A 25,000-nucleotide genomic window follows, 5' to 3' on the forward strand; every position below is an offset into this window, starting at 1 on the left:
TAGGTGAATTAAACTAAATAGTCCGTAGTGTTTGAGTGTGTGCATGAATGTGAGAGTGTATGGGTCTTTCGCAGTACTGGGTTGCAGGTGGAAGGACATCCGCTGTGTAAAACATATGCTGGAATAGTTGGCGGTTCATTCCGCCGTGGTGATCCCTGATAAATAAGGAAGGAAGTGATGTAGAGCTGAGTTATCTGACTGCGATGAGATGTAATGTGTGTTTGCTGTTGAAATATTTCCTCATTCTGTCCACAAATGCACATCTCTCAGTCTTTGCTCTGCTTTGGACTGAACTCTGCTGCACGATTACATCATGTATGAAAACATGACCTGTGTTTTACCGCGCTTTTGCCTGTGATCTGTCACTATGACACTTAAAACCTGTAAAGCTTGAAACAATATTTTCAGGAGCACCAAATAACAGCAGATCCTCCCGGCTGCGTCTTTTACAGGCTGTTGCATCAGAAACCACATCCTTCCACACCAGCTCTTAAAGGGACAGTTCATCCAACAATGACAGTTCATGGTTAAAGGGACAGCTCATCCAAAAAAATTAATTCTGTCATCATTTAATTATCACAAAACAGTTTGAGTATCTTTTATCGGTTGAACACAAAAGAATATATATTTATTTTAATATTGAAAACCTGTTGGCGCCAATAAGTGGTTTAGTGATCTGACATATACAGTAACACCATAGTGCTCTTGGTGAGTTTGATTCCCAGCTTGAGGTCCTATGCCAGGAGTGTCAAACTCAATTCCTGGAGGGCCGAAGCCCTGCACAGTTTAGTTCCAACCCTGCTCCAAGACACTTACCTGTAGGTTTCAAACAAGCCTGAAGGACTCAATTAGTTTGATCAGGTGTGTTTAATTAGGGTTGGAACTAAACTGTGCAGAGCTGCGGCCCTTTTGGAACTGAGTTTGACACCTGTGTCCTATGCCAATCCCTCCCCTTTCTCTGCTTCCAGTGCTTTCCTGTCTTTCCTATCCCAATAAAAGGTGAAAAACCCTATATATATATACATATATATATATATATATATATATATATATATATATATCAACTGAGCAATGATGCTATCATGTCAATATGGAGCAAAATCTCTGAGGAATATTTCCAGAACCTTGTTGAATCTCTGCCACGAAGGATTAAAGCAGTTCTGACGGCAAAAGAGGGGCCAAACGGTAGTAAGGTGTACCTAATAAAGTGGCCGGCGATTGTGTGTATGTGTGTGTGTATATATATATATATTTTTAAAGAGGTTTAATAATATTGCCCATAGCAGTTTTAACGTAAAAAAATGGTTTTGTCCAGAAGAAAAATGTGTAACCCATTAATTTAAGTAACAATTTGCACCATTTTAATAATGACTTATTATCTGCCTATTATTAGCACTTTATAACTGTTTGTTAGCACCATAGACTGTAAAATATATGGACGTAGTGTCCGTGACGTCACCCATAGGTTTCTAAAGAGCGCAAAAGAAGCCACAAGTAGGCGCGGCCAACCGTTGCCATTTTGTTTGCGCGTCATCGCACTCACGGCGGGATACCAAACAAGGGCAAAGAGGCGGAGAGTGAGGCGGAGCTACAGACACCTGCTGGCATTTAGCTTGGACCTCGTTCAGACACACTTTACTTTGGGAGAAACGCTTAATACTTTATCACCTGTGACTCGTTTGTATTCTGACCACCTGTGCTTGGTTGTACACTATATAAATAAAGTGTTCAGACTTTTAAAAACACTGCTGTAATACATTGAGCCACTAAACATTGTTCTTATGACGTTTTTCAACAGGAGGAAAACGCGAATTACACCCAAACACTTCAGATATAGTCTGTGTTAGTTACTGTAAGACTATTGATGAACTCCAGCAGAACACTGTATGACAACACTTCAGATGACTGATCTAGAGCCTACAGCTAATCAATCCGTCAGCTCTAAATATAAATATAAACCATAAATGATCTTAAATAAAACAAATACATGTATAGAGATGGTATATAAGTATATAACTTTACTCACATGGGAAACGGAGGCCAGGTGAATGGTTTGTGAGCACAATTAAGTGCACTCAGCATGACATGCCATCTAATAATTGTAGGAAACAAGTCCAAAAGGCAGTCGACTGTGTAAAGCCACATAAAACAACACAGAAATACGATAAATATGCCGAGTTCAGTGACTAATCTGCAGGATTCAGCTGAGGTGACGTGACGGCGACCAACGAGACCTAGCTGTCACTCAAGTGGCCACGCCCTAAATTATGCAAACTTAATATAACTTAATATAAAGGAAACGGATGAGTTATAAAAAAATTCACCCCCTCACAGTTGTCATGAAGGGTAATATTAGCTGTATTAACCAAAATCTTTCTTTGTAGCAGGCTGTAAACACCTTTTTTTCTGCTGTAAAGTTGGCCATTCTAACAGTGGGCTCAATTAAAATGTGCTCTGTTTTGGAGCCAGGAGCGGCCAGGACTAGCGGAATTTCAGATGAATTGCAGTTTCAGTTACTTCCGTATTGGCTTCCTGAGAGAGAGCGGGAGGACGCCGCTTGGTTAACACTTATAAAGCATGATCTTATTTTACATCCCTAATCCCAATACCTAAAGCCAACTGCTACCTTATTAACTATTAATAAGCATAGATATATACACTAGATGTCGCCTGGCCTATTGTTGTCTATTGGACGGAATGCGTCAATAGCGCCGCCATCTTGCTACAGGGTAGCGCTCCTTTTAAATGAATGCCTGACCAAGGTACAGTGGAGGACTGTTGCCATGCAAAGCCAGAGATATACACATATACACATATATCTGTGATCGGGAGTTTTCCTGGATGTTAGTATGTAATTTTATTTTTCTAATTACGAAAATTATAATTTGACATCACTTTTCTACATTGATGGATCAGTGACCGCACGGCCATTCCTGACAAAAAGCTTGTGTTTGTGTGTACAGAAATGTACTATTCACCCTCCCTGTTAAATCTGATCTAATCATGTCCTGAAACACAGCTCCTCTCCTGCTTTTACTTCTCATACTGACAGAGGAGCGATTCGTTTGTGAATGAATCCCCCAAACGACTCTTTCACTAATGTTAGGCGACAATAATACAAGTTTCTGGCAGCGCAGCATCTTGTTGTCATATTTCTTTTGCATTGTTTGCTGATTTTATTCAACAAAACTAGCATAAGCCGAGTGTTTAGTGCGAGTTGGAGCTGCTTTGCCGTATGGTGAATGCAGTAAGTGACTATCATCAATAACGCTACTGTTTAGCACAAAAGTTCAGAACATAAAAAACAGAAAAAACTTAATATTACCTATGAAATGTTCTGCCTTTGTGCTTTGTTTTCTTTGTTTGCTCATTACTACACCCGTAGACAGCGCTAAAGTCCCGCATCTTCACGTAATAACACTGTCTTGACTAGTGCGGTTGAATGACATTTGTCCTGGGAGCACTGTACCAATGTGGCGGCGCTATTGACGCATGCTCAGGGTCCCTATGCGATATCTAGTGTATATATCTATGATTAATAAGCAGCTAATTAGTAGTTTATTGAGCTAAAAATCTTGTTTTAAGTGTATAAGTCATGCTATTGCAAACCATTACCTGGTTTGCAATAGCATGAATTATACACTTAAAACAAAGTGTACACAAGACAATATAATTCAACGAACACAATTCCTCAAGTCTGTTTTGTCTGGAACTTGGAATATACTGGAAAAAAGAAAGAAAATATAACACTGTCGGGCTCATAACTTTGTCTTCAACTATCAGTGTATTACACCCCTAAGATTAATAGCGGTACGCGACTTAACAAGCGCCCGTGATCATTATAAAACCACAATACAGTGACCACATCACACAGACCTCAGGTACCGCTGTGTGCTCGAGTAAATCCCGCTCTGTAATGTGAAGAACACACATGCTCTTTCCCTTTAAAAGGACTAAAATAACCGCTCTTACTCTAAATCTAGATCAGCTGCGGTCGCTCTGAAGCCTGTACATGATCGTCTGCAGGTCGAGTCTGAATACATCTGCACAGTTTAGTTTAATCTAGGAGCCAACATGATGTTAATTATATGATTATATTATGTTATAAGGGATGTAGAATGCATCTCTGCTGTCTTTAGAGTGTATGTGTGTGAGGTTTGAGCATGGTCTGCATGTTGTCATTGGTCAGTGTGTGCTTCATGCTCCTGTTGACAGACTTCTGTCGGTGTTGATCTAAAACTCCACATCTATAATCCTCTGAGTCTATGCTGACATCATCTTCAGCAGCTCAAACACTCTAATTCTGCTTATGACGGCTGCTTCTGATTCTGTTTATGCTAATGAGGGAGACTAGTGGGCGGGGCTTTCCCCCTCTGATGACACGTGCAAAGGGAGAACGTCAATCAAAGTGTTTCTGCAGTCTGTTTCTATCAAGTCTGATTATAAACAGCACAATTAATTCATGTTGACCATTAGAGGCTGGAGATATTCACACACTGCTGACGCACAACTTTGTCTAAACCCCTTATAAAAGTGATTTTTGCATAATAGGTGCCCTTTAAATGTGTTTGAAAAGCATGGAGGGATGTCATGAATCGATGTTTAACATGATCCAGTGCTTGCACACAGCAGATTTAATAGCACTGTTGTGTTTGATAAGACAACATTAATCATTTATTGCAATAATCAGTGTGTGCGTTAGAGGTTTTGTGTGTGTGTTTGTGTGATGAATAGATTGTCCATCCACTCAATAATCAATAATGAACAAAATGAATATATGGATAGAAAGATGGATAGCTAGATGCATGGATGGATGGACAGATGGAAGGATGGATGGATAGAAAGCTGGATGGATGGATGATAGATGGATGGAATTGATGGATAAAAAAATAATAATAAACGGATTGGCAGAAAAAATTGGTGGATGGGTGGATGAATTTGCAGAAAAATACATACATTGGATGGATGGATGGATGGATGGATGGATGGGCAGAAAAATTGGTGGATTGATGAATGGATGGATGGATGGATGGGATAGATGGATAGGCAGAAAAAATGATGGATGAATGGATGGGGCAGAAAAAATTGGGGTATGAGTGGATGAATTGGCAGAAAAATGGATGGATAGATGAATTAGTAGAAAATAGATGCATGGATGGATGGATGAATTGATGGATGAATGGATGAATTGGCAGAAAAATAGATACATGGATGGATGGATGGATGGTCAGAAAAATTGGTGGATTGATGAATGGATGGATGGATGGGATAGATGGATAGGCAGAAAAAATGATGGATGAATGGATGGGGCAGAAAAAATTGGGGTATGAGTGGATGAATTGGCAGAAAAATGGATGGATGGATGGATGGGCAGAAAAATTTGTTTATTGACACATGGACGGAGGAATAGGCAGAAAAAATGATGAATGTATGTGTAGAAAAATTGATGGATGGATGGGCAGACAAATTGATGGATGGGTAGATGGATGGGTAGAATAATTTATGGCTGGATGAATGAATTGGCAGAGAAATAGATGGATTGATGGATGGATGGGCAGAAAAATTGGTGGATTGACAGATAGATTGATGGATGGATGGATTGACTGGCAGAAAAAAATGATGGATGGATGAATAGGTAAAAAAATTGGATGAACGTTTGACAAATATATGTAGAGATACTGTTGGACAGACAGATTGCTAGACATAAATAGAGAGTTGATGTAAAGACTGATGGTGGAATTGACAAACAAACAAATAAATAAATAAATAAAGTTGAGCTAAGTGAGCATCTGAGTGAGCTGTAAAACGAATGAATGGATGGATTAGCAAGAATGTAAAAAAGTGGATGGAGGATTGATGAATGTATGAACAGATGAACTGAACGAGTGTTGTGTTGCTGCAGATGCTGGCGGGTCTGAGCGAGCTGTTCTGGCAGGAGCGTCTCTGGTTCCCCGAGGGTCTGGGATGGGCTGATCTGGAGGACCGGGACGGACGGGTCTACGCTAAAGCTCGCGACCTGTGGGTGGCGCTGCCCATCGCTGTGCTGTTTCTGCTCATACGACAGCTCTTCGAGAAGTGAGTATTTAAATCTCTATTCCTGCGCTCATCTGTTTAAATAAATGAGAGTAGGATTCTGCCGGTATTATAACAGTATTTTTAAATATTAATATTACTTTAACAGGTATAATAACTCTGAAATACTTAGTTAAGGAAGTTGCAAAATGATTATAAAGTTCAACAGGTAACACTTGACAATAAAGTCTCATTATTAAACATTAATGCATTCAAATCAACAGTTCATAGCCATCATGAGTTCTTATAATGTTCAATATTGAGCAATATTCAGAAAAGGCACTCTAAAAGTTTTAATAATAAATAGTTATTGACTACAGTATCAATATTGTGCATGTTCATTATCACAATAGATGGATGTGTGGGCAGAAAAATGGATGGATGGATTGTGCATGTTCATTAATATCGGCATATGTCTATCTGAGAGCTGGTTGTTTTTCATTCTGTCTGATATTTGATAAGCTGAGCCTTTTTCTTTCTGTCTGGCCTGTTTATAATAGATCTGTCGTTCTATTTGTGTCTGCAAGCTTTTTCCTGAGCTCTTTAAACTTTAATGCCTTCTCTCGCTGCTTCATTTCACTCTTCATCTCTTTCCCCTTCACATCGTCTTATTACTCGCTCATTCTTCCTTCTTCTTTCATCTGAAAATGGACATCCTGTCGTCATGTGTTAACCAGATTGAGTTGTTTTGTTCTGTCAGAAAACGGTAACCATTGATGTCCCTCCATAAACACATACTATGGAAGTCAATGGTTACCGGTTTCCTTAATTCTTAATAAAATGCTTAACCCCTAGATAGATAGATAGATAGATAGATAGATAGATAGATAGATAGATAGATAGATAGATAGATAGATAGATAGATAGATAGATAGATAGATAGATAGATAGATAGATAGATAGATAGATAGATGGATGGATGGATGGATGGATGGATGGATGGATGGATGGATGGATGGATGGATGGATGGATAAATAGATAGATGGATGGATGGATGGATGGATGGATGGATGGATAGATAGATAGATGGAGGAATGGATGGATGGATGGATAGATAGATGGAGGAATGGATAGATAGATAGATAGATAGATAGATAGATAGATAGATAGATAGATAGATAGATAGATAGATAGATAGATAGATAGATAGATAGATAGATAGATAGATAGATAGATAGACGGATGGATGGATGGATTTATGGATGGATGGATGGATGGATGGGTGGATGGATGGATGGATGGATGGATGGATGGATGAATGGGTGGATGGATGGATGGATGGATGGATGGATGAATAGGTGGATAGATAGATAGATGGATGGATGGAAGGATGGATGAATAGGTGGATGGATAGATGTATGGGTGGATTGATGGATGGATGGATGGATGAATAGGTAGATGGATAGATGGATAGATGGAAGGATGGATGAATAGGTGGATGGATAGATGGATGGATGGATGGATGGATGGATGGATGGATGAATAGGTGGATGGATAGATAGATAGATGGATGGATGGATGGATGAATAGGTGGATGGATGGATAGATAGATAGATAGATAGATAGATAGATAGATAGATAGATAGATAGATAGATAGATAGATAGATAGATAGATAGATAGATAGATAGATAGATAGATAGATAGATAGATGGATGGATGGATGGATGGATGGATGGATGGATGGATGGATGGATGGATGGATAGATAGATAGATAGATAGATAGATAGATAGATAGATAGATAGATAGAATAAGTCACAATAATCAATAAATAATAGTAATACCAAAGAAAAAAAAACATACTTTTGACAATATTAATAAAGTAGATTTGCGATTCAAAACTACTTTGGTGGTTTTTGATTAGAATTGAACCTCTAACAACATCTAGTAAATGTTCATGTGGATTGCTGTAGCAAATGTATGCTTTACAATATTACTAATGAACAAATCACTACCAAAACTCTTTCTAGCGCATTAAATGCTTCTGAAATCTGCTTGTTTGCTCAGATATGTTGCTACACCGCTGGCCTCTCTGCTGGGCCTGAAGGAAACGGTGAGACGGAGAGTTGCACACAATCCAGCACTGGAGTCCTACTATTGCAACACAAGCAAAAACCCCACACAGGTGAGAACGAGCGCTGCTGATGCCCATTAGTACTGGAGAAGCCCACGCTTACTGTTGTGCTGTTATTTACTCTTTCAGAGTTCAGTGGAGAAGCTGAGCAAGCAGACGGGATGGACAGAGCGGCAGGTCCAGCGCTGGTTCAGACGCCGCAGAAATCAAGACAGACCAAACCTGCTGAAGAAGTTCTGCGAGGCCAGGTCTTTTCTCTAGCTTTGAACTAAGAGAGTGTGTCTGAGCCTCGGACATTATCAGGAAGCCTATTCTTGAGTTTAGGAGCCATATATGAGAAGGCTTTACCTCCTTTAGTGGATTTTGCTGGACTTTGTACATCAACCCTAACTGACCCTTTTGTTCTTTTATAGCTGGAGATTCGCCTTTTATCTTCTGGCCTTCATCGGTGGTCTTGCTGCATTAATAGATGTAAGTCAGTTGCAGTTTCAGACAGTTTTAACAAGGGCTGCACGATACTGGCATACTATGCCATATTGTTGTTCAGTGTTTGCAAAAGTGAATGTTTCTTATGATACTACTAACTTGCAAACTGCTATTACTATCAGCTAGCATCAATTCTTTTATTGTTGTCATTAGGCTGACTTGTGTAGCAAGCCAGACTATTGTTATCCTATTTTTCTTCTGAGACTAAAAATTAAACTCTATCTCCTCCTAGAGCTTTCGAGCTATGACCACCAAACTCACATCAGACCTCCAAACTGGTCTGACTCGGGTTGCTATATCTTTTCGGACTGATCCGATTTTCGGTTTTCCGAAAAACATCCCAGGACCATTGGAAAGATCCCATTGGCTTAACATTGCACCAAACTTTGTGAGCTCATAACTATACATCAGACTGTCGCACAGACTTCTAACTGGGCTCATTTAACTTAGACTACCAAACAACCAATAACTGATGAGCTTTTAACTTTCTAGGCACACCCCTAACAACCAGATACAACACCCTAGCAACGGTCCCATAGACTGCCATTATAGAGGTTCAGACTGATATCGTCATGCTGCAGTGTGATAGAGACATGGGTGTTGCTTTTAAGTGTTCATACTGGCAAGAAGCTTTGATACATCATCAGTCTAAGCTGTCAATCAACTTCATAGCAACAAAACAGACTAACCTAGCAACAATATAACAGCAGCTATATCTCATGTTTCAGAATATCGTAGAGAAGCGGGGGTTGGCTTGTTTGACTCATGCTAGCCCACCATCTATCTATCTATCTATCTATCTATCTATCTATCTATCTATCTATCTATCTATCTATCTATCTATCTATCTATCTATCTATCTATCTATCTATCTATCTATCTATCTATCTATCTTGCTAGTAACATGCTAATTCATGCTAGAATCATGCTAACAACATGCTAATTCATGCTAGAATCATGCTAACAACATGCTAATTTATGCTAGAATCATGCTAGTAACATGCTAATTCATGTTAGAATCATGCTAATAACATGCTAATTCATGCTAGAATCATGCTAATAACATGCTAATTCATGCTAGAATCATCCTAATAACATGCTAATTCATGCTAGAATCATGCTACTAACATGCCAATTTATGCTAGAATCATGCTAGTAACATGCTAATTCATGTTAGAATCATGCTAATAACATGCTAATTCATGCTAGAATTATGCTAGTGACATGCTAATTCATGCTAGAATCATGCTAATAACATGCTAATTCAGGCTAGAATCATGCTAGTAACATGCTAATTCATACTAGAACTATGCTAGTAACATGCTAATTTATACTAGAATCATGCTACTAACATGCTAAATTATGCTAGAATCATGCTAGTAACATGGTAATCTATCTATTATCTATCTGTCTATCTATCTATTTGTCTATCTGTCGATCTATCTATATTTTCATAATTTTTAAAACTTAAATAAACTAAATAAACAATTACCATCAGGCGTTCACAAGCCAGCCTCAAAGTTTGTCCTCAAACTTTAAGAATCTAGTTTTCTTTTCATGTCTCCCAGCATTAGTGTTTATTTTCAGCTCTGGGTTCATCTAACAGGGAGGCGGGGATAAAGATAGTAAAGGCCTCATCTGATTGGTCGGATTTGGATGAATGACCTATGCATGCGTCACACAATGCTTGGCACATAAATCTAAATTTGTTGCACTTTCCTGCGTTATGAATATTGAATATACTGTTACAGGGGGGGGGGTCCTCTGTGTTTTAAAAAGTATTAAACACTAATGAGTAAATTTAGTGAAATTTAAGGCCCCTGAAAAGTATTAAAAAGCACTTTTACAAGATGACATTTTTGATAGTATTATGTATAGCTGTATGCTAATATGCTGTAAATAGGATGCTGTGTAGTTTAGTAGCTAGATTTGACATAATGCTGCTTTGTTTACTGCAGTAACCAAGGCAACACCATTATCCCTGCTGTTCTTTAGGCGCCATCTACTGGTAAAGTCTAGAAGGGATACAGCTAAACAATAATAGACACTAAACAGAGTGATTTAGAGTGAAATGTCTCCAATGCTATGAATTGCATGCTAAAGTGGCGATGATGAGGTCTCAAAATGTTAAGAAAAGGTCTTAAAAGGTGTTAAATTTCACTCTCTGATTCCTTTTTATACACTTTATCATCTGCAATAACAATACTTATTCAATATATATTGTGCAGCCCTAGTTTTATTCATGTTTTTGTTTCTGTGATGATTTATTACATAACGCATGGTATCCATCTGTGTTTCTAGAAACCCTGGTTATATGATTTAGAAGAGATGTGGAAAGGGTTTCCCACTCTGGTGAGTTACATCTGCTTTAATAAACATCAGGTAGATGCTGTATGCGCTGTAGACGCCAGCACAGGCTCCTCTTAAATACTTGCTTCAGGCTACATTTTTGTGAAGCTGCAAAAACAAAACAAACACTCACCGGCCACTTTATTAGGTACACCTTATGTTATATTTCCAGTACCTATGCCATGAAGGATTGAGAAAGCTCTGAAGGTGAAAGGTGCTCCAACCTAGTACTAGTAAGATGTACCTAATAAAGTGGCCGGTGAGTGTACATGAGAGTCAGGATATAGTCAGCATAATGATAATGCAGACATCCTATAAGTGAAAGTTTTTGCCTACTTCTACTTTACATTGAGCTGAAGTGATCTAAAGCTCATGTCACCGAACAGCTGATGAGTGATTGTTTTATTTATTTGTCCTCGTTCAGACACTCCTGCCGTCTCAGTACTGGTACTACATGCTGGAACTGGCCTTTTACACCTCTCTCCTGTTCAGTGTGGCGTCGGACGTCAAGCGCAAGGTAAGTCCTCCATCAGCCAATCACAGCGCAGACCTCATTTTTGCATCTCAATGAATCGTTTCCTTCAAACGGCTCGTTGTTGTTGGCTTTATATTTTGAGCAGCGCTGTATTCAAAGCAGCAGATGTCCCCAATGTTTCCATTTACCTTCAGCTTTAGGGAAATACAGTCGACCACAATCCATCTAATTCATCTGAAGTCAGAAATGCATTCAAACACACGGGTTTGAGCCTGACACTGATTTATAAATAAAATAAAATTATAAAGTGGACCTAAAATAGATTTTGAATATCATCGTGTTATTAAATAAACTTAAGCTGAACATTTTATTTAAAATTGTATTAAATTAAAATGTTTTATATCATGGATGGATATATCAATGGATGAATCAATGAACGAATGAATAAATGAATGAATAAGTGAGTCGGTAAGTGGATGACTGGATGAGTGAGTGGGTAGATGGGTGAGTAGATGGATGGGTGAGTGAGTACAAGTGAACAAATGAATGAATGAATCAATGAACGAGTGGGTGGGTGAATGAATGGATGAGTGAGTGAGTACAAATGAACAAGTGAACAAATGAATGAATCAGTGAACAAGTGCGTGAGTAGGTGGATGGGTGGATAGTTGGGTAAGTGAGTAAATGAGTGGATGGATGTATGTAAGAATGAATGAATGAGTGGGTGGGTGGATGGATGGATAGGTGGGTGAGTGTGTGAGTGGATGAATGTATGTATGAATGAATAAGTAGGTGGGTGGATGGGTGAGTGAGTAGGTGAGTAAGTGGATGGATTAGTGAGTGAGTGAGTGAGTGGATGAATCAATGGATACATGAATGAATCACTCAATGAATGAGTGGGTGGGTGGATGGATGGACATATGGGTGGGTGAGTAAGTAAGTAGATGTATGTATGAATGAATGAGTGGATGGGTGAGTGGATGGATGGATGAATTAATGGATGGATGAATGAGTAGGTAAGTGAGTGGATGAATCAATGGATGAATGCATGGATCAATCAATCAATGAACAAGCGAGTGGGTGGATAGACGGATGGACAGATGAGTGAGTGAGTAAATGTATGTGTGTATGAATGAGTGGGTGGATGGGTGAGTGAGTAAATGGGTGAGTGAGTAAGTGGATGAATCAATGGATGAATGAATCAATGAACAAGTGGGTGGGTGGGTGGATGGATGGATAGATGGGTGAGTGAGTGAGTAGATGTATGTATGAATGAATGAGTGGGTGGATGGGTGAGTAAGTGAATGGGTGAATGAGTGAGTAGATGAATCATTAGATGAATGAATGAATCAATCAATCAGTCAATCAATTAAAAAGTGAGTGGGTAGATGGATGGATGGATCGGTGGGTTTGTGAGTGAGTGGATGTATGTATGAATGAATGAGTGGGTGGGTATATGGGTAACTGAGTGAGTGGATGGATGGATGAAGTAATTGATGGATAAATGGATGGGTGGGTGCGTAAGTTGATGTATCAATGGATGAATGAACAAAGGAATGAATGAATGAATGAATCATTTAATCAATGAACAAGTGAGTGGGTGGATGGCTGGATGGATAATGGATTGATGAGTGAGTGAGTAAATGAATGTATGTATAAACGATTGAGTGGGTGGATGGGTGAGTGAGTGAATGGGTGAGTGAGTGGATGAATCAATGAATGAGCAAATTAATTAATCAATGAATAAGAAAGAGTGAGTAAGAGAGTGAGTAGATGGAGGAGTGAGTGAGTGAGTGAATGGATGGATGGATGAATTAACGGATGGATGAATGGATGAACTTATATGATTTTGGTATAATGACTTCAGTGTTACCTCACGCTCTCCTGCAGGACTTTAAAGAGCAGATCATCCATCATGTTGCCACCATCCTGCTCATCAGCTTCTCCTGGTGTGTGAACTACATCCGAGCAGGAACGCTCATCATGTTCATGCACGACTCAGCCGACTATCTGCTGGAGGTCAGAACAACACACACACACACACACACATCTCACAACACACACTACACTGTACACATGCACACAGATCTGCTGAATGAAGACTGAGGTGCGATTAAGGGAAGGCAACGACTGACTGTGAACATGAAGAGAATAAAGACAACACTTTTAGACCATGCGCTGGCTGTGCTAGCTGCTTTACCATCCCGAAACAAGCCAAAGTGGAACTGCGCTGAGTGCAACATTCATTTAATTTCCAATATTTAAAATGTTGTTATGTGGAAGACAACACAAATGCACACTTCAGAAATCCACAAGAATTAATAATCAACCCAGTACTCGAATATTCCACAGCTTGATCTGTTTCACCAGAAAAACTATTCCCGTCTCTCTCTCATATATCTGAACACATCAGTTTCTCTCCTCATGTCATCTCTCTCTCTATCTCTCAGTCAGCTAAGATGTTTAACTACGCCCGATGGAAGAACGCATGCAACTACATCTTCATCCTGTTTGCTGCCATCTTCATCGTCACACGCCTCATCATCTTCCCTTTCCGGTACATCACATCATCAGTCTCTTTGTTTCTCTGCTTACATTAAACTGTGGTTAAACACATTGTACTGGCTTTGGTCAGGATAAAGAATAAGTATATAGGTTTTAAATGTAATACTTTTTGTAAATTTGTATATTTGCATGTTAATGGATCTGTTTGGAAACATTTTGAAAGTATAATGTGAAGCATGTTTGTCTGAAATACACAAATGCAATGGCTGACATTTCTGTATTAGTGCTGAAAAACTGAACATAAGCCAAAGATTGATTATAACCAGAACATAACCACAAGAAACCAGAACATAACCTAAAGATAGCCTTAATATTAACTGAACATAACCTAATAAAATTGCCTGAATATAACCATAACATAACATAAAGATAGCACGAATTTAACTAGAATATAAGCAGAGCATAACCAGAATATTGCCTGAACAAGAACACAACCTGAACATAATCAAAATGTAACCTGAATATATCTTCTATAAAACCAGAACACAACCTAGAGATAACCGGAATATAACCAAAACATTACCTGAATATAACCAAAACATAATCAGAACATAAAAGGAATACAACTGAAATATAAACAGAACATTACCTGAAGATAGTCTGTATATAACCAGAACACAACCTAAAGATAACTTGAGCGACCTGAATATAGCTAGAACATAACCAGAGTATAACCTGAAGATAGCCTGAATACAACCTGAACATAACCTAAAGATAACCTTTATACAACCGAAATGCAACCTAAAGATAAGCAGAACATGACCTGAATATATTCTGTATATAACCAGAACACAACCTACAGATAACTTGAGCAACCAGAACATAACTAGAACATAACCAGAATATAACCTGAAGATAGCCTGAATACAACCTGAACATAACCTAAAGATAACCTTTATACAACCGGAACACAACCTAAAGATAAGCAGAACATAACCTGAATATATTCTGTATATAACCAGAACACAACCTAGAGATAACCATAATATAACCTAAATATAACCAGAGCATAATCTGAACATAAACAGAATAAAACCAGACACAACCTTCATATAACTGGAACATGTCCTGAATATAACTAAAACATAACCTGAACGTAAACCGAATATAACCTGAATAAAGCCGGATTATAACCTGAATATATCCAGAACATAACCTGAATATAGCCTGAATATAACCAGAACAAAACCTAAAGATAACCTGTATACAACCAGAACACAAACCGAAGATAACCAGAACATAACATGAAGATAGTCTGTATATAACCAGAACACAACCTAGAGATAACCTAAATATAACCAGAACATAATCTGAACATAAACAAAATATAACCTGCATATAACCACAACATAACCTGAATATAACCAGAACATTACCTGGATATAACTAGAACTAGAACATAACCTGAACATAAATAGAATATAACCTGAACATAACCAGAATATAACCTGACAATACCCAGAGTATAATCTAACCTGGATATAACTGGAACATGACCTGAATATAACTAGAACATAACCTGAACATAAACCGAATATAACCTGAATATAGCCAGATTATAACCTGAATATATCAGAACATAACCTGAAGATAGCCTGAACATAACCAATACAAAACCTAAAGATAACCTGTATACAACCAGAACACAACCAGAAGATAACCAGAACACAACCGGAATATAACAAGAACATAATCTGAACATAAACAGAATACAACCGCAACATAACCAGAACATAACATGAAGATAGTCTGTACATAACCAGAACACAACCTAAAGAAAAGCAGAACATGACATGAATATATCCTAGAACACAACCTAGAGATAACCAGTATATAACCTAAATATAACAAGAACATAATCTGAATATAAACAGAATATAACCTGCAAATAACCACAACATAACCTGAATACAACCAGAACATTACCTGGATATAACTAGAACATAACCTGAACATAAGCCGAATTAAACCTGAATATAACCATAACACAACCAGAATATAACCTGAATACTACAGAACATTACCAGAACATCACCTGAACAAAACTAGAACATAACCTGAACATAAATAAAATATAACCTGAACATAACCAGAATATAACCTGAATATACTCAGAACATAACCTAAAGATAACCTGTATACAACTAGAACATGACTTGGAACATAACCAGAAGCTAACCAGTACATAACCCAAAGATAACTTGAACATATCTTGCCTCGGAGCAGGTTAGTGACAAAGAGTGACTAACCTAAGCCAGCTTCATGGAACCTAAAATCCAGTATTTGTGCAAACTGAACTGAAACTTAATCCGGCTTCATGGTGCAGACCCTTGATGTTATTGTTCTGTGTGTTTCTCAGGATCATGTACTGTACGTGGGTGTATCCCGTGACGCTCTACCCTCCGTTCTTCGGATATTACTTCTTTAACGGTCTGCTGATGGTTCTGCTGTGTCTGCACATGTTCTGGGCTGCGCTGATCATACGCCTGGCCTTCCGCTTCCTCAGCAGCAATGTATGTCCAGATCGTTTACACTGGTTAATGCTTTAACAAACATTTTTTAGCAGTGCATCTTTAAAGATTTTCTCCTGACATTGTTTGTTTCATCTCAATAGTCATCAGTAGAAGACGAGCGATCTGATCGAGATGAGACGGACGAGTCTGAGGAGGAAGAAGAGTTGAAAAATGGAGAGATAAAGAAGAAGAACGGAGCAGCTCAGAACGGCCACGCCACATACAACAACAACCACTCGAAAACAGAGTGACGTCCTGAGAAAAACACACTCACAGTCACTGAGATCCGTCATCTCCTGAGGCAGAGCACTGAGAGCTGAGCACAGTTCATGAGCAGAGAAGGTGCTGTGTACACTACACACACACACTTACATACAAACATGCCTACACACATATATGCATACATACATACACACATACATACATATATACATACATACTCACACACACACACACACACACACACACACACACACACACACAGACTCTCCTCTGTCTGCTGGAGAAACACGGCCTCTACTGACGTCCACTCTCAGGAGCAGATCACCTGAAATCAGCAGCAGCATCAACACACCGGTGACGCCACTACAGGGATTTACAGATGAATGAAACCACTCCAGCCCACAGAACAAACTAGCGCTGTTGCCGAAAACCAGCTCTGCATCCATTCTGAGCTTTACAAAATCAGTCGCTGTTCTCTCTTGAAACCACTCGGAGGGTGTTTTTAACAGTAGTTGGTGCTCTAGACTAGTGTTTAACAGCAGACAACGCTCTAGGCTAGTTTTAACAGCAGACGGCGCTCTAGGCTAGTTTTAAACAGCAAATGGTGCTTTAGGCTAGTTTTAACGGCAGTCACCGCTCTAGGCTAGTTTTTAACAGCAGATGTCACTCTAGGCTAACTTTTAGCAGCAGATGTTGCTCTAGGCTAGCTTTTAGCAGAGGACCGTGCTCTAAGCTAGTTTTTAACAGCAGATGTCGCTCTAGGCTAGTTTTAAACCGCAGATGACGCTCTAGGCTAGTTTTAAACTGCAGATGACGCTCTAGGCTAGTTTTAAACCGCAGATGTCGCTCTAGACTAGTTTTAAACTGCAGATGACGCTCTAGGCTAGTTTTCGAAAAAGGACGGCACTCTAGGCTGTTTTTTAACAGCAGATGTCGCGCTAGACTAGTTTTAAAAGCAGCTGTCGCTCTAGGCTGGTTTTTAACAGCAGAAGGCACTTTAGGCTAGACTAGTGTTTAAGAGCCGAAGGCGCTTTATGCCAGTAGATGTCGCTCTAGGCTAGTTTTTAACAGCGGACGGTGCTCTAGGCTAGGTTTTAAACGGCAGACAGCGCTCTAGGCTAGATTTTAAACGGCAGACGGTGCTCTAGGCTAGTTTTTAAACAGCATACATCACTCTAGGCTAGGTTTTAAACAGCAGACAGTGCTCTAGGCTAGTTTTTAAACAGCATACATCACTCTAGGCTAGGTTTTAAACAGCAGACAGTGCTCTAGGCTAGTTTTTAAACAGCATACATCACTCTAGGCTAGGTTTTAAACAGCAGATGGCACTTTATGTAGTTTTGAACAGCAGATAGTGCTCTAGGCCAGTAGATGGTGTTCTAGGCTAGTGTTTAAGAGCAGAGGGTGCTCTAGGCCAGTAGATGGTGTTCTAGGCTAGTGTTTAAGAGCAGAGGGTGCTCTAGGCTAGTGTATAAAAGGTTGACAGTGTTAAAAACTAGCCTAGAGTGCCATCTACTGTTAAAAAATAAGCTCAATTCGATTTAAGAGAGTCTCAGTGCATTTTGAAAATCTCAGAACTGATGCAGGATTGATTTCTCAGACATTTTTTCACCACAGCTCTAGAAAAAACTCGGCTACCAAAGATTGGGATGTTTTTAACTTTCCTGTGAAGCTCAAAACATCCATATTAATATTCTAAAAACGTGTTGTTGTTGTTGTTGTTGGTTAGGGAAACAGTATGGACATTTCACTGCTGAATATTCTGAACAAACACATTTCTCAAACTCTTAGTAGATATCTAGATTATCTACATTATTATACGGTTAAACAAAACACTTCCAACTGAGACCAGATAACTGTAAATGAGCATTGCTGGAAGAACGGTCGTTCATAACATTGAGAGAACATTGCCAGAATGTTCAGAGAATGTTTCCGGTTTGCTAGACTCTCACACAAAGCTGTTGCATAACTTGGCATGAAGCACCATTCGTCTATGGTCCATTTTTGTGCTTTCTGGAGCTCAAACAAGCCTCTTTTGCATCTAATACAGAACTTTCCAGAGTAAATGATGACTGAATACTTATTTCAGGTGACCTGTGCCTTTAAACAGTGCCTTTCTTCACTATTATTTACACAATATGTGCCTTGTTTATTTGGTTTTGTTTTAATTGTGATTATTTTAGAAACCATAGTCTCTTTTCAGAGCAGGACTATGAATTTGGGTTTTGTCAGTCAGAACCGAAGTACATTCGAATACCAAGTGGACCAGCGTATCTTGAAATACCAGGGTACAATCACAGTAAAATGCTAAATAAATAAACAGTCGGGAAGTAAAAACTCCACTGATTTTCTCTAACGGGGAATAGAGTTTAACAATACATAATCCAACTTTATAGACAAAGCTGTCGTGAGCTCTTCTGATGGATTGTATGTGCTGTTCTTGAAGCCACCTGATCATTCATTTAACGTATTCTTAAAACACTCTTGCAGAAAAACTACATTACCCATGATGCTTTGCTGTCCCCCAGCTTAAATGATGCAGTCAAGTTTCCTTATGCATTCAAAATCTGTTTCGTGAACACGAGCAACAATTAAAATCAGTAGTTGTATCATCATGTTTATTCAATTGTGTCATCAGCAATGCATCATGGGATTGTAGTTTTGAAAGGGACAGTTCAATCAAAAGTGAAACTCCTCCGCTTGTTTGAAACCTAATCTTCTGTTTTAAAACAAGCAGAATTTCCATTTTTGGGTGAACTAGCCCTTTAACTGGCAGCTTTATAATGTGTCAACAGTGTTTTTATGTTAATATGAGGTGACATGGTGGCTCACTGTCGCCTCTCAGCAAGAAGGTCGCTGGTTCGAGCCTCGGCTGGGTCAGTTGACACATCTGGGTGGAGTTTCTGTGTGTGGGTGCTCCCCCACAGCCCAAACACACGCGCCATAGAGGAATCGATGAACTAAATTGGCCGTAGTGTGTGAGTTTGTGTTGGTATGAGTGTGTTTTCCAGCACTGGGTTGCAGCTAGAAGGGCATCCAATGACTTGTAAGTACTTCTGGAACCAGCGCTGCTGCAATATCCTCTCTATACCGCATCTACGACACTAAAGTCTCACTGTAAACCAAAATCACTGCCAAATATGCCCGAGTGCACCTTTAAATATGGCCAAATGTTACAGACTATTATAAACCAAAGAAAATAACATGCGTTACACTGCCACGGAGCATACGTTTACATAGAAACACAGGCTTATTCACAGGCAAACCACTACCATTACCATTATATAGAGTTTAAGACAAAATTATCAGCCCTCCTATATATATATATATATATATATATATATATATATATATATATATATATATATATATATATATATATATATACACACACATTTAATATAACACCAAGTGCTGTTTAATGAAGATTTTTTACAACATAATAGTTTTAATAACTAATTTTTCTGTTTATTTACTGCATTATAGGATGTTGATGTCGGCTTTTGAGGATGAAAATTCAACTCTACGGTTTAACAAAGTGACTTTTATTGACGTTTTCGTCGTTTAAAACTATATTCTATACAAAAAATGAGTGTATAGCTTATTATACAACACCAACCCACACAATGCATCACTTTAAACTATTAAAAATGTCAATAAAAGTCACGATTTCAAGCTTTTCAACATAAAAAAGTTGTTTATAGAATAGATCAAGCTCAAGAAAATGCATAAACACAAACAATCACTAACACACTCTTAAATACTCTTGAAATTCACCAGTCAGACACATTGGATATTGCATTTTCTCACAGAGTCTGAATATTCACAAGCCAAAGAGAATGAATGTTTTCTTGATGCAGCTTCTCATGTCCTCCATAATCCGGCCAGTACTCTCTACGTCTACAGCATGTACGGTCATGGACAACACCTCTGCTTTATCTGAAGCATCGGCTTTATTATTCCCCGTCTCTGATTTCATCATTCCTCCCATCATCCTGTCTGTGCATTATTATTGTTATTATATTTCAGAAGGAGCGAGTCAGATTACCACAGTGTTACCTTTGTTTTGTATTTTCCTGTGTTTTGTAATATGATGATGTTATTAAAGAGAATGTTAACAATAAAATGCTGAATTGGAGTCACCTGATATGTTCGTCTGAGTCTCTTGATAATAATACATGTTTAGTGTGTCAGGTTTAACCATCAGCCTGTTGGTAATACTAGTCTGAGCTTTACCTGAGGGATTTTATGTATATACACGCTTTGTTTTGCAGAATAAAGTAAGTTAACGACGAGATCAGTGTGAGAATTATGTTATATTAGTCTGTGTAGCCTAATAAATGCTTCAATTAATCTAATTTATGTATTTATTTATATTGCATCTAATTTATTGATCAAATGTTTTTAGGTTTTCAGTGTTTTGAGGGATATTTAGTATATTCTGACCAACAATATCCTCTGATTAGCTATTTCAGAGGTTACTGTAGGTCAGACAAACTATGCATCTAATTTTAACCCTTTAACTTCCTGCTTAACCACATGGTTAAACATATTTTAAGTCACTTTATTTTATTGAGAGAACTTAAATTAACTTAATCTGATTGAGCCATCACAGCACTACACTTAAGTGTAGTGCTGCCATGGCTCAATCAGATTAAGTTACACGTAAGTGTAGTGCTGTTCTGTGAACATTAGGGGGCAGCAAAACCCTATAAAACAGTTCAGCTGAGCTCCTGTTGATTTACACTCTTCCTGCCACTGAAAAAAAAAAGGTTTTATGAGTTTTTAGGACAGAACTCTGAGATACAAATGAACAATTCTGAGGTATAAAGTCACAATTCTGATATAAAGTAAGATTTTTAAGATACAATGTCAGAATTTTGAGTCATAAAGACAATTCTGAGATATAAAGTTAGAATTGAGATATAGTCACAATTATGAGGTTTAAAATGTCACATTTATGAGTTATAAAGTCAAAATTATAAGATATAAAGTCAATTATGAGGTTTAAAGTCACTATTCTGAGATATAAAGACAGTATTGAGTTATAAAGTAACAATTACGAGATATAAAGTCACATTTATGAGTTATAAAGACAGAATTCAGTTACAAAGTCACAATTATGAGATATAAAGTCACATTTATGAGTTATAAAGTCACATTTATGAGATATTAAGTCACATTTATGAGTTATAAAGTCACATTTATGAGATATTAAGTCACATTTATGAGTTATAAAGTCACATTTATGAGATATAAAGTCACATTTATGAGATATAAAGTCACATTTATGAGTTATAAAGACAGAATTCAGTTATAAAGTCACAATTACGAGATATAAAGTCACATTTATGAGATATAAAGTCACATATATGAGTTATAAAGTCACATTTATGAGATATAAAGTCACATATATGAGTTATAAAGTCACATTTATGAGATATAAAGTCACATTTATGAGTTATAAAGTCACAATTATGAGATATAAAGTCACAATTATGAGTTATAAAGTCCCAGTTGAGATATAAAGTCACAATTATGAGATATAGTCACATTTCTGAGATATAAAGTCACATTTATGAGACAAAGTCACAATTATGAATTGTAAAGTCCCAGTTATGAGATATAGTCACATTTATGAAATATAAAGTCACAATTCTGAGTTATAAAGACAGAATTCAGTTACAAAGTCACAATTATGAGATATAAAGTCACAATTATGAGTTATAAAGTCACAATTATGAGATATAAAGTCACAATTATGAGTTATAAAGTCCCAGTTGAGATATAAAGTCACAATTATGAGATATAGTCACATTTCTGAGATATAAAGTCATTTTAATGAGATATAAAGTCACATTTATGAGACAAAGTCACAATTATGAATTGTAAAGTCCCAGTTATGAGATATAGTCACATTTAGGAAATATATAGTCACATTTATGAGATATAAAGTCACATATACTGTATGAGTTATAAAGTCACATTTATGAGATATAAAGTCACATTTATGAGTTATAAAGTCACAATTATGAGATATAAAGTCACATTTATGAGTTATAAAGTCACAATTATGAGATATAAAGTCACAATTATGAGTTATAAAGTCCCAGTTGAGATATAAAGTCACAATTATGAGATATAGTCACATTTCTGAGATATAAAGTCACATTTATGAGACAAAGTCACAATTATGAATTGTAAAGTCCCAGTTATGAGATATAAAGTCACATTTATGAAATATAAAGTCACAATTCTGAGTTATAAAGACAGAATTCAGTTACAAAGTCACAATTACGAGATATAAAGTCACATTTATGAGATATAAAGTCACATATATGAGTTATAAAGTCACATTTATGAGATATAAAGTCATTTTAATGAGATATAAAGTCACATTTATGAGACAAAGTCACAATTATGAGTTATAAAGTCCCAGTTATGAGATATAAAGTCACAATTATGAGATATAGTCACATTTATGAGATATAAAGTCATTTTAATGAGATATAAAGTCACATTTATGAGACAAAGTCACAATTATGAATTGTAAAGTCCCAGTTATGAGATATAAAGTCACATTTATGAAATATATAGTCACATTTATGAAATATAAAGTCACAAATATGAGTTATAAAGTCACATTTATGAGTTATAGTCACATTGATGAGTTGTAAAGTCACATATATGAGATATAAAGACAACTATGAGACATTTATGAGTTATACATCAGAATTTTTAGTTATAAAGGCATAATTATGTTATGAGTTATAAGTCCGAATTCTGTGTTAAAATGTCCGAATTGTAACTTTTAAAAAGCACACTAGTATTATTATTCAGTGTCAGGAGCAGGCTTCAGAATTTTCACTCAAAAACAAACACAAAAACAGATTTTTCCCATTACAAATCTAAGTGTAGTGCTTTCTGTGAACAGCAGAGGGCAGCAAACCCTATAAAACAGTTCAGCAGCTGAGCCCCTGTTGATTTACACTCTTGACATTCATTGTTCTGTAAAGCAGTGAGGATGAAAGCATCCAGAGAACATTTGCTCAGCTTATTAATATCCTTTGCTTTAAACAGTCATGTGTTTGATTCCTGACGTGTTTACCATGTTATGCTCTGCACTTACAGGTGGATGTGTTGTTGGCATACTCGCATACAGGTCATGAATATGCATGGCTTTTCCACAGTTGTGCTGTATTTGCCATAGCATAAGCAGAGCAGGATTTGGAGGGCTTCTTTGGCGCTCTTTTTCTCGCACCCTGAAGTGCTTGAGCATCGTAACACAGGTCAGGTCAAGTGTTTATGCTGGAGCGAGAGCAGTGTTTTCCTCTCAGATCCTCTTTGTCTGCACTTACCCGGAGATCAGAGGGCTCACACAGCAAGCCTGTCGAAATTATCGCAAGCCCGACAAAACTTTCATGCCTTTCCTTTTCAGATACACTCGAAACAGTGACGCTTGTTCAACATGAGCTGAAACAACACAATTATTCAGGGTTTTTTTGGGGACAACTTAATTATTTTGTGTTTAATCTACTTAAATCTGTAAAAAAAATAATAATAAGTACGCCTAATTCTTTCATGTTTACCTAACATAAATTGATTCAGTTAGCTTAATTAATGGTACAAATTGGCTCAGTGGTTAGCACTCACAGCAAGAAAGTTGCTGGTTCGAGTCCCAGTTGGGTCAGTTGGCATTTCTCTGTGGAGTTTGCATGTTTTCCCCGTGTTGGCGTGTGTTTCCTTTGGGTGCTCCGGCGTTCTGTCGATTTCTCCTATACCTTTTCAGATTGTCCTCTCATTCTAAAAGTAGGCAGCACATTTTAATGACGCAATATGCTTCCCATCAGATTTTGCAACCAGTGTAAATTTTTAATTTACATTTAGCAGAAGCTTTTATCCAAAGCGACTTACAAATGAGGACAAGGAAGCAATTTACACAACTATAAGAGCAACAATGGATAAGTGCTGTAGGCAAGTGTAACCCCGCTGGTCCTACACCACCCAACCCACTCCGAGCTGGTATCGAACCGGCGACCTTCCGCATGGGAGTCAGTTGCTCTACCATGGAAGCTAAAGACCATGGCCTCGAGCGTCTGTCGCTAGAGCACCTTTAGAGGTCAGAGGAGTGAGGTTTACCTGCACAGCACTTACTAGCTGGCCTCCGTTACACTCACCCCCTAAACCTCACTCCTACCCGGGTCACGGCACCAATGTAACCCCACTGGTCCAACGCCACCCA

At 37.8% G+C, this 25,000-nt stretch overlaps 1 protein-coding gene and 1 long non-coding RNA gene across 3 annotated transcripts in view; one reads left to right on the forward strand and one right to left on the reverse strand.

The window, feature by feature from the left end:
- Nucleotides 1-20,905, forward strand: part of cers2b (ceramide synthase 2b) — a 36,715-nt gene extending 15,810 nt beyond the window's left edge. The window contains exons 2-12 of one of the 2 annotated variants that reach the window (XM_087286386.1): nucleotides 5,903-6,075; nucleotides 8,082-8,199; nucleotides 8,278-8,396; nucleotides 8,562-8,619; nucleotides 10,936-10,986; nucleotides 11,408-11,500; nucleotides 13,349-13,477; nucleotides 13,909-14,015; nucleotides 16,383-16,536; nucleotides 16,638-20,098; nucleotides 20,151-20,905. In XM_087286386.1, coding sequence (XP_087142512.1) covers nucleotides 5,903-6,075; nucleotides 8,082-8,199; nucleotides 8,278-8,396; nucleotides 8,562-8,619; nucleotides 10,936-10,986; nucleotides 11,408-11,500; nucleotides 13,349-13,477; nucleotides 13,909-14,015; nucleotides 16,383-16,536; nucleotides 16,638-16,787 — 1,152 coding nt within the window. In that variant the 3' untranslated portion in view covers nucleotides 16,788-20,098; nucleotides 20,151-20,905. The remainder of the gene's footprint in view (nucleotides 1-5,902; nucleotides 6,076-8,081; nucleotides 8,200-8,277; nucleotides 8,397-8,561; nucleotides 8,620-10,935; nucleotides 10,987-11,407; nucleotides 11,501-13,348; nucleotides 13,478-13,908; nucleotides 14,016-16,382; nucleotides 16,537-16,637; nucleotides 20,099-20,150) is intronic. The other variant, XM_087286385.1, reaches the window with a different exon arrangement.
- LOC141378131 (uncharacterized) lies at nucleotides 13,152-15,612 on the reverse strand. Its single transcript, XR_015510782.1, has 4 exons — nucleotides 14,936-15,612; nucleotides 14,817-14,894; nucleotides 14,481-14,612; nucleotides 13,152-14,407 (listed from the first exon to the last, which is right to left on the reverse strand). It is a non-coding gene; the product is annotated as an uncharacterized LOC141378131 (long non-coding RNA).
- Nucleotides 20,906-25,000: the final 4,095 nt, after the last annotated feature.

The sequence above is a fragment of the Danio rerio genome, chromosome 16 (assembly GCF_052040795.2).
Source record: "Danio rerio strain M-AB ecotype USA chromosome 16, GRCz13ab, whole genome shotgun sequence".
In the NCBI taxonomy this organism is placed as follows: domain Eukaryota; kingdom Metazoa; phylum Chordata; class Actinopteri; order Cypriniformes; family Danionidae; genus Danio; species Danio rerio.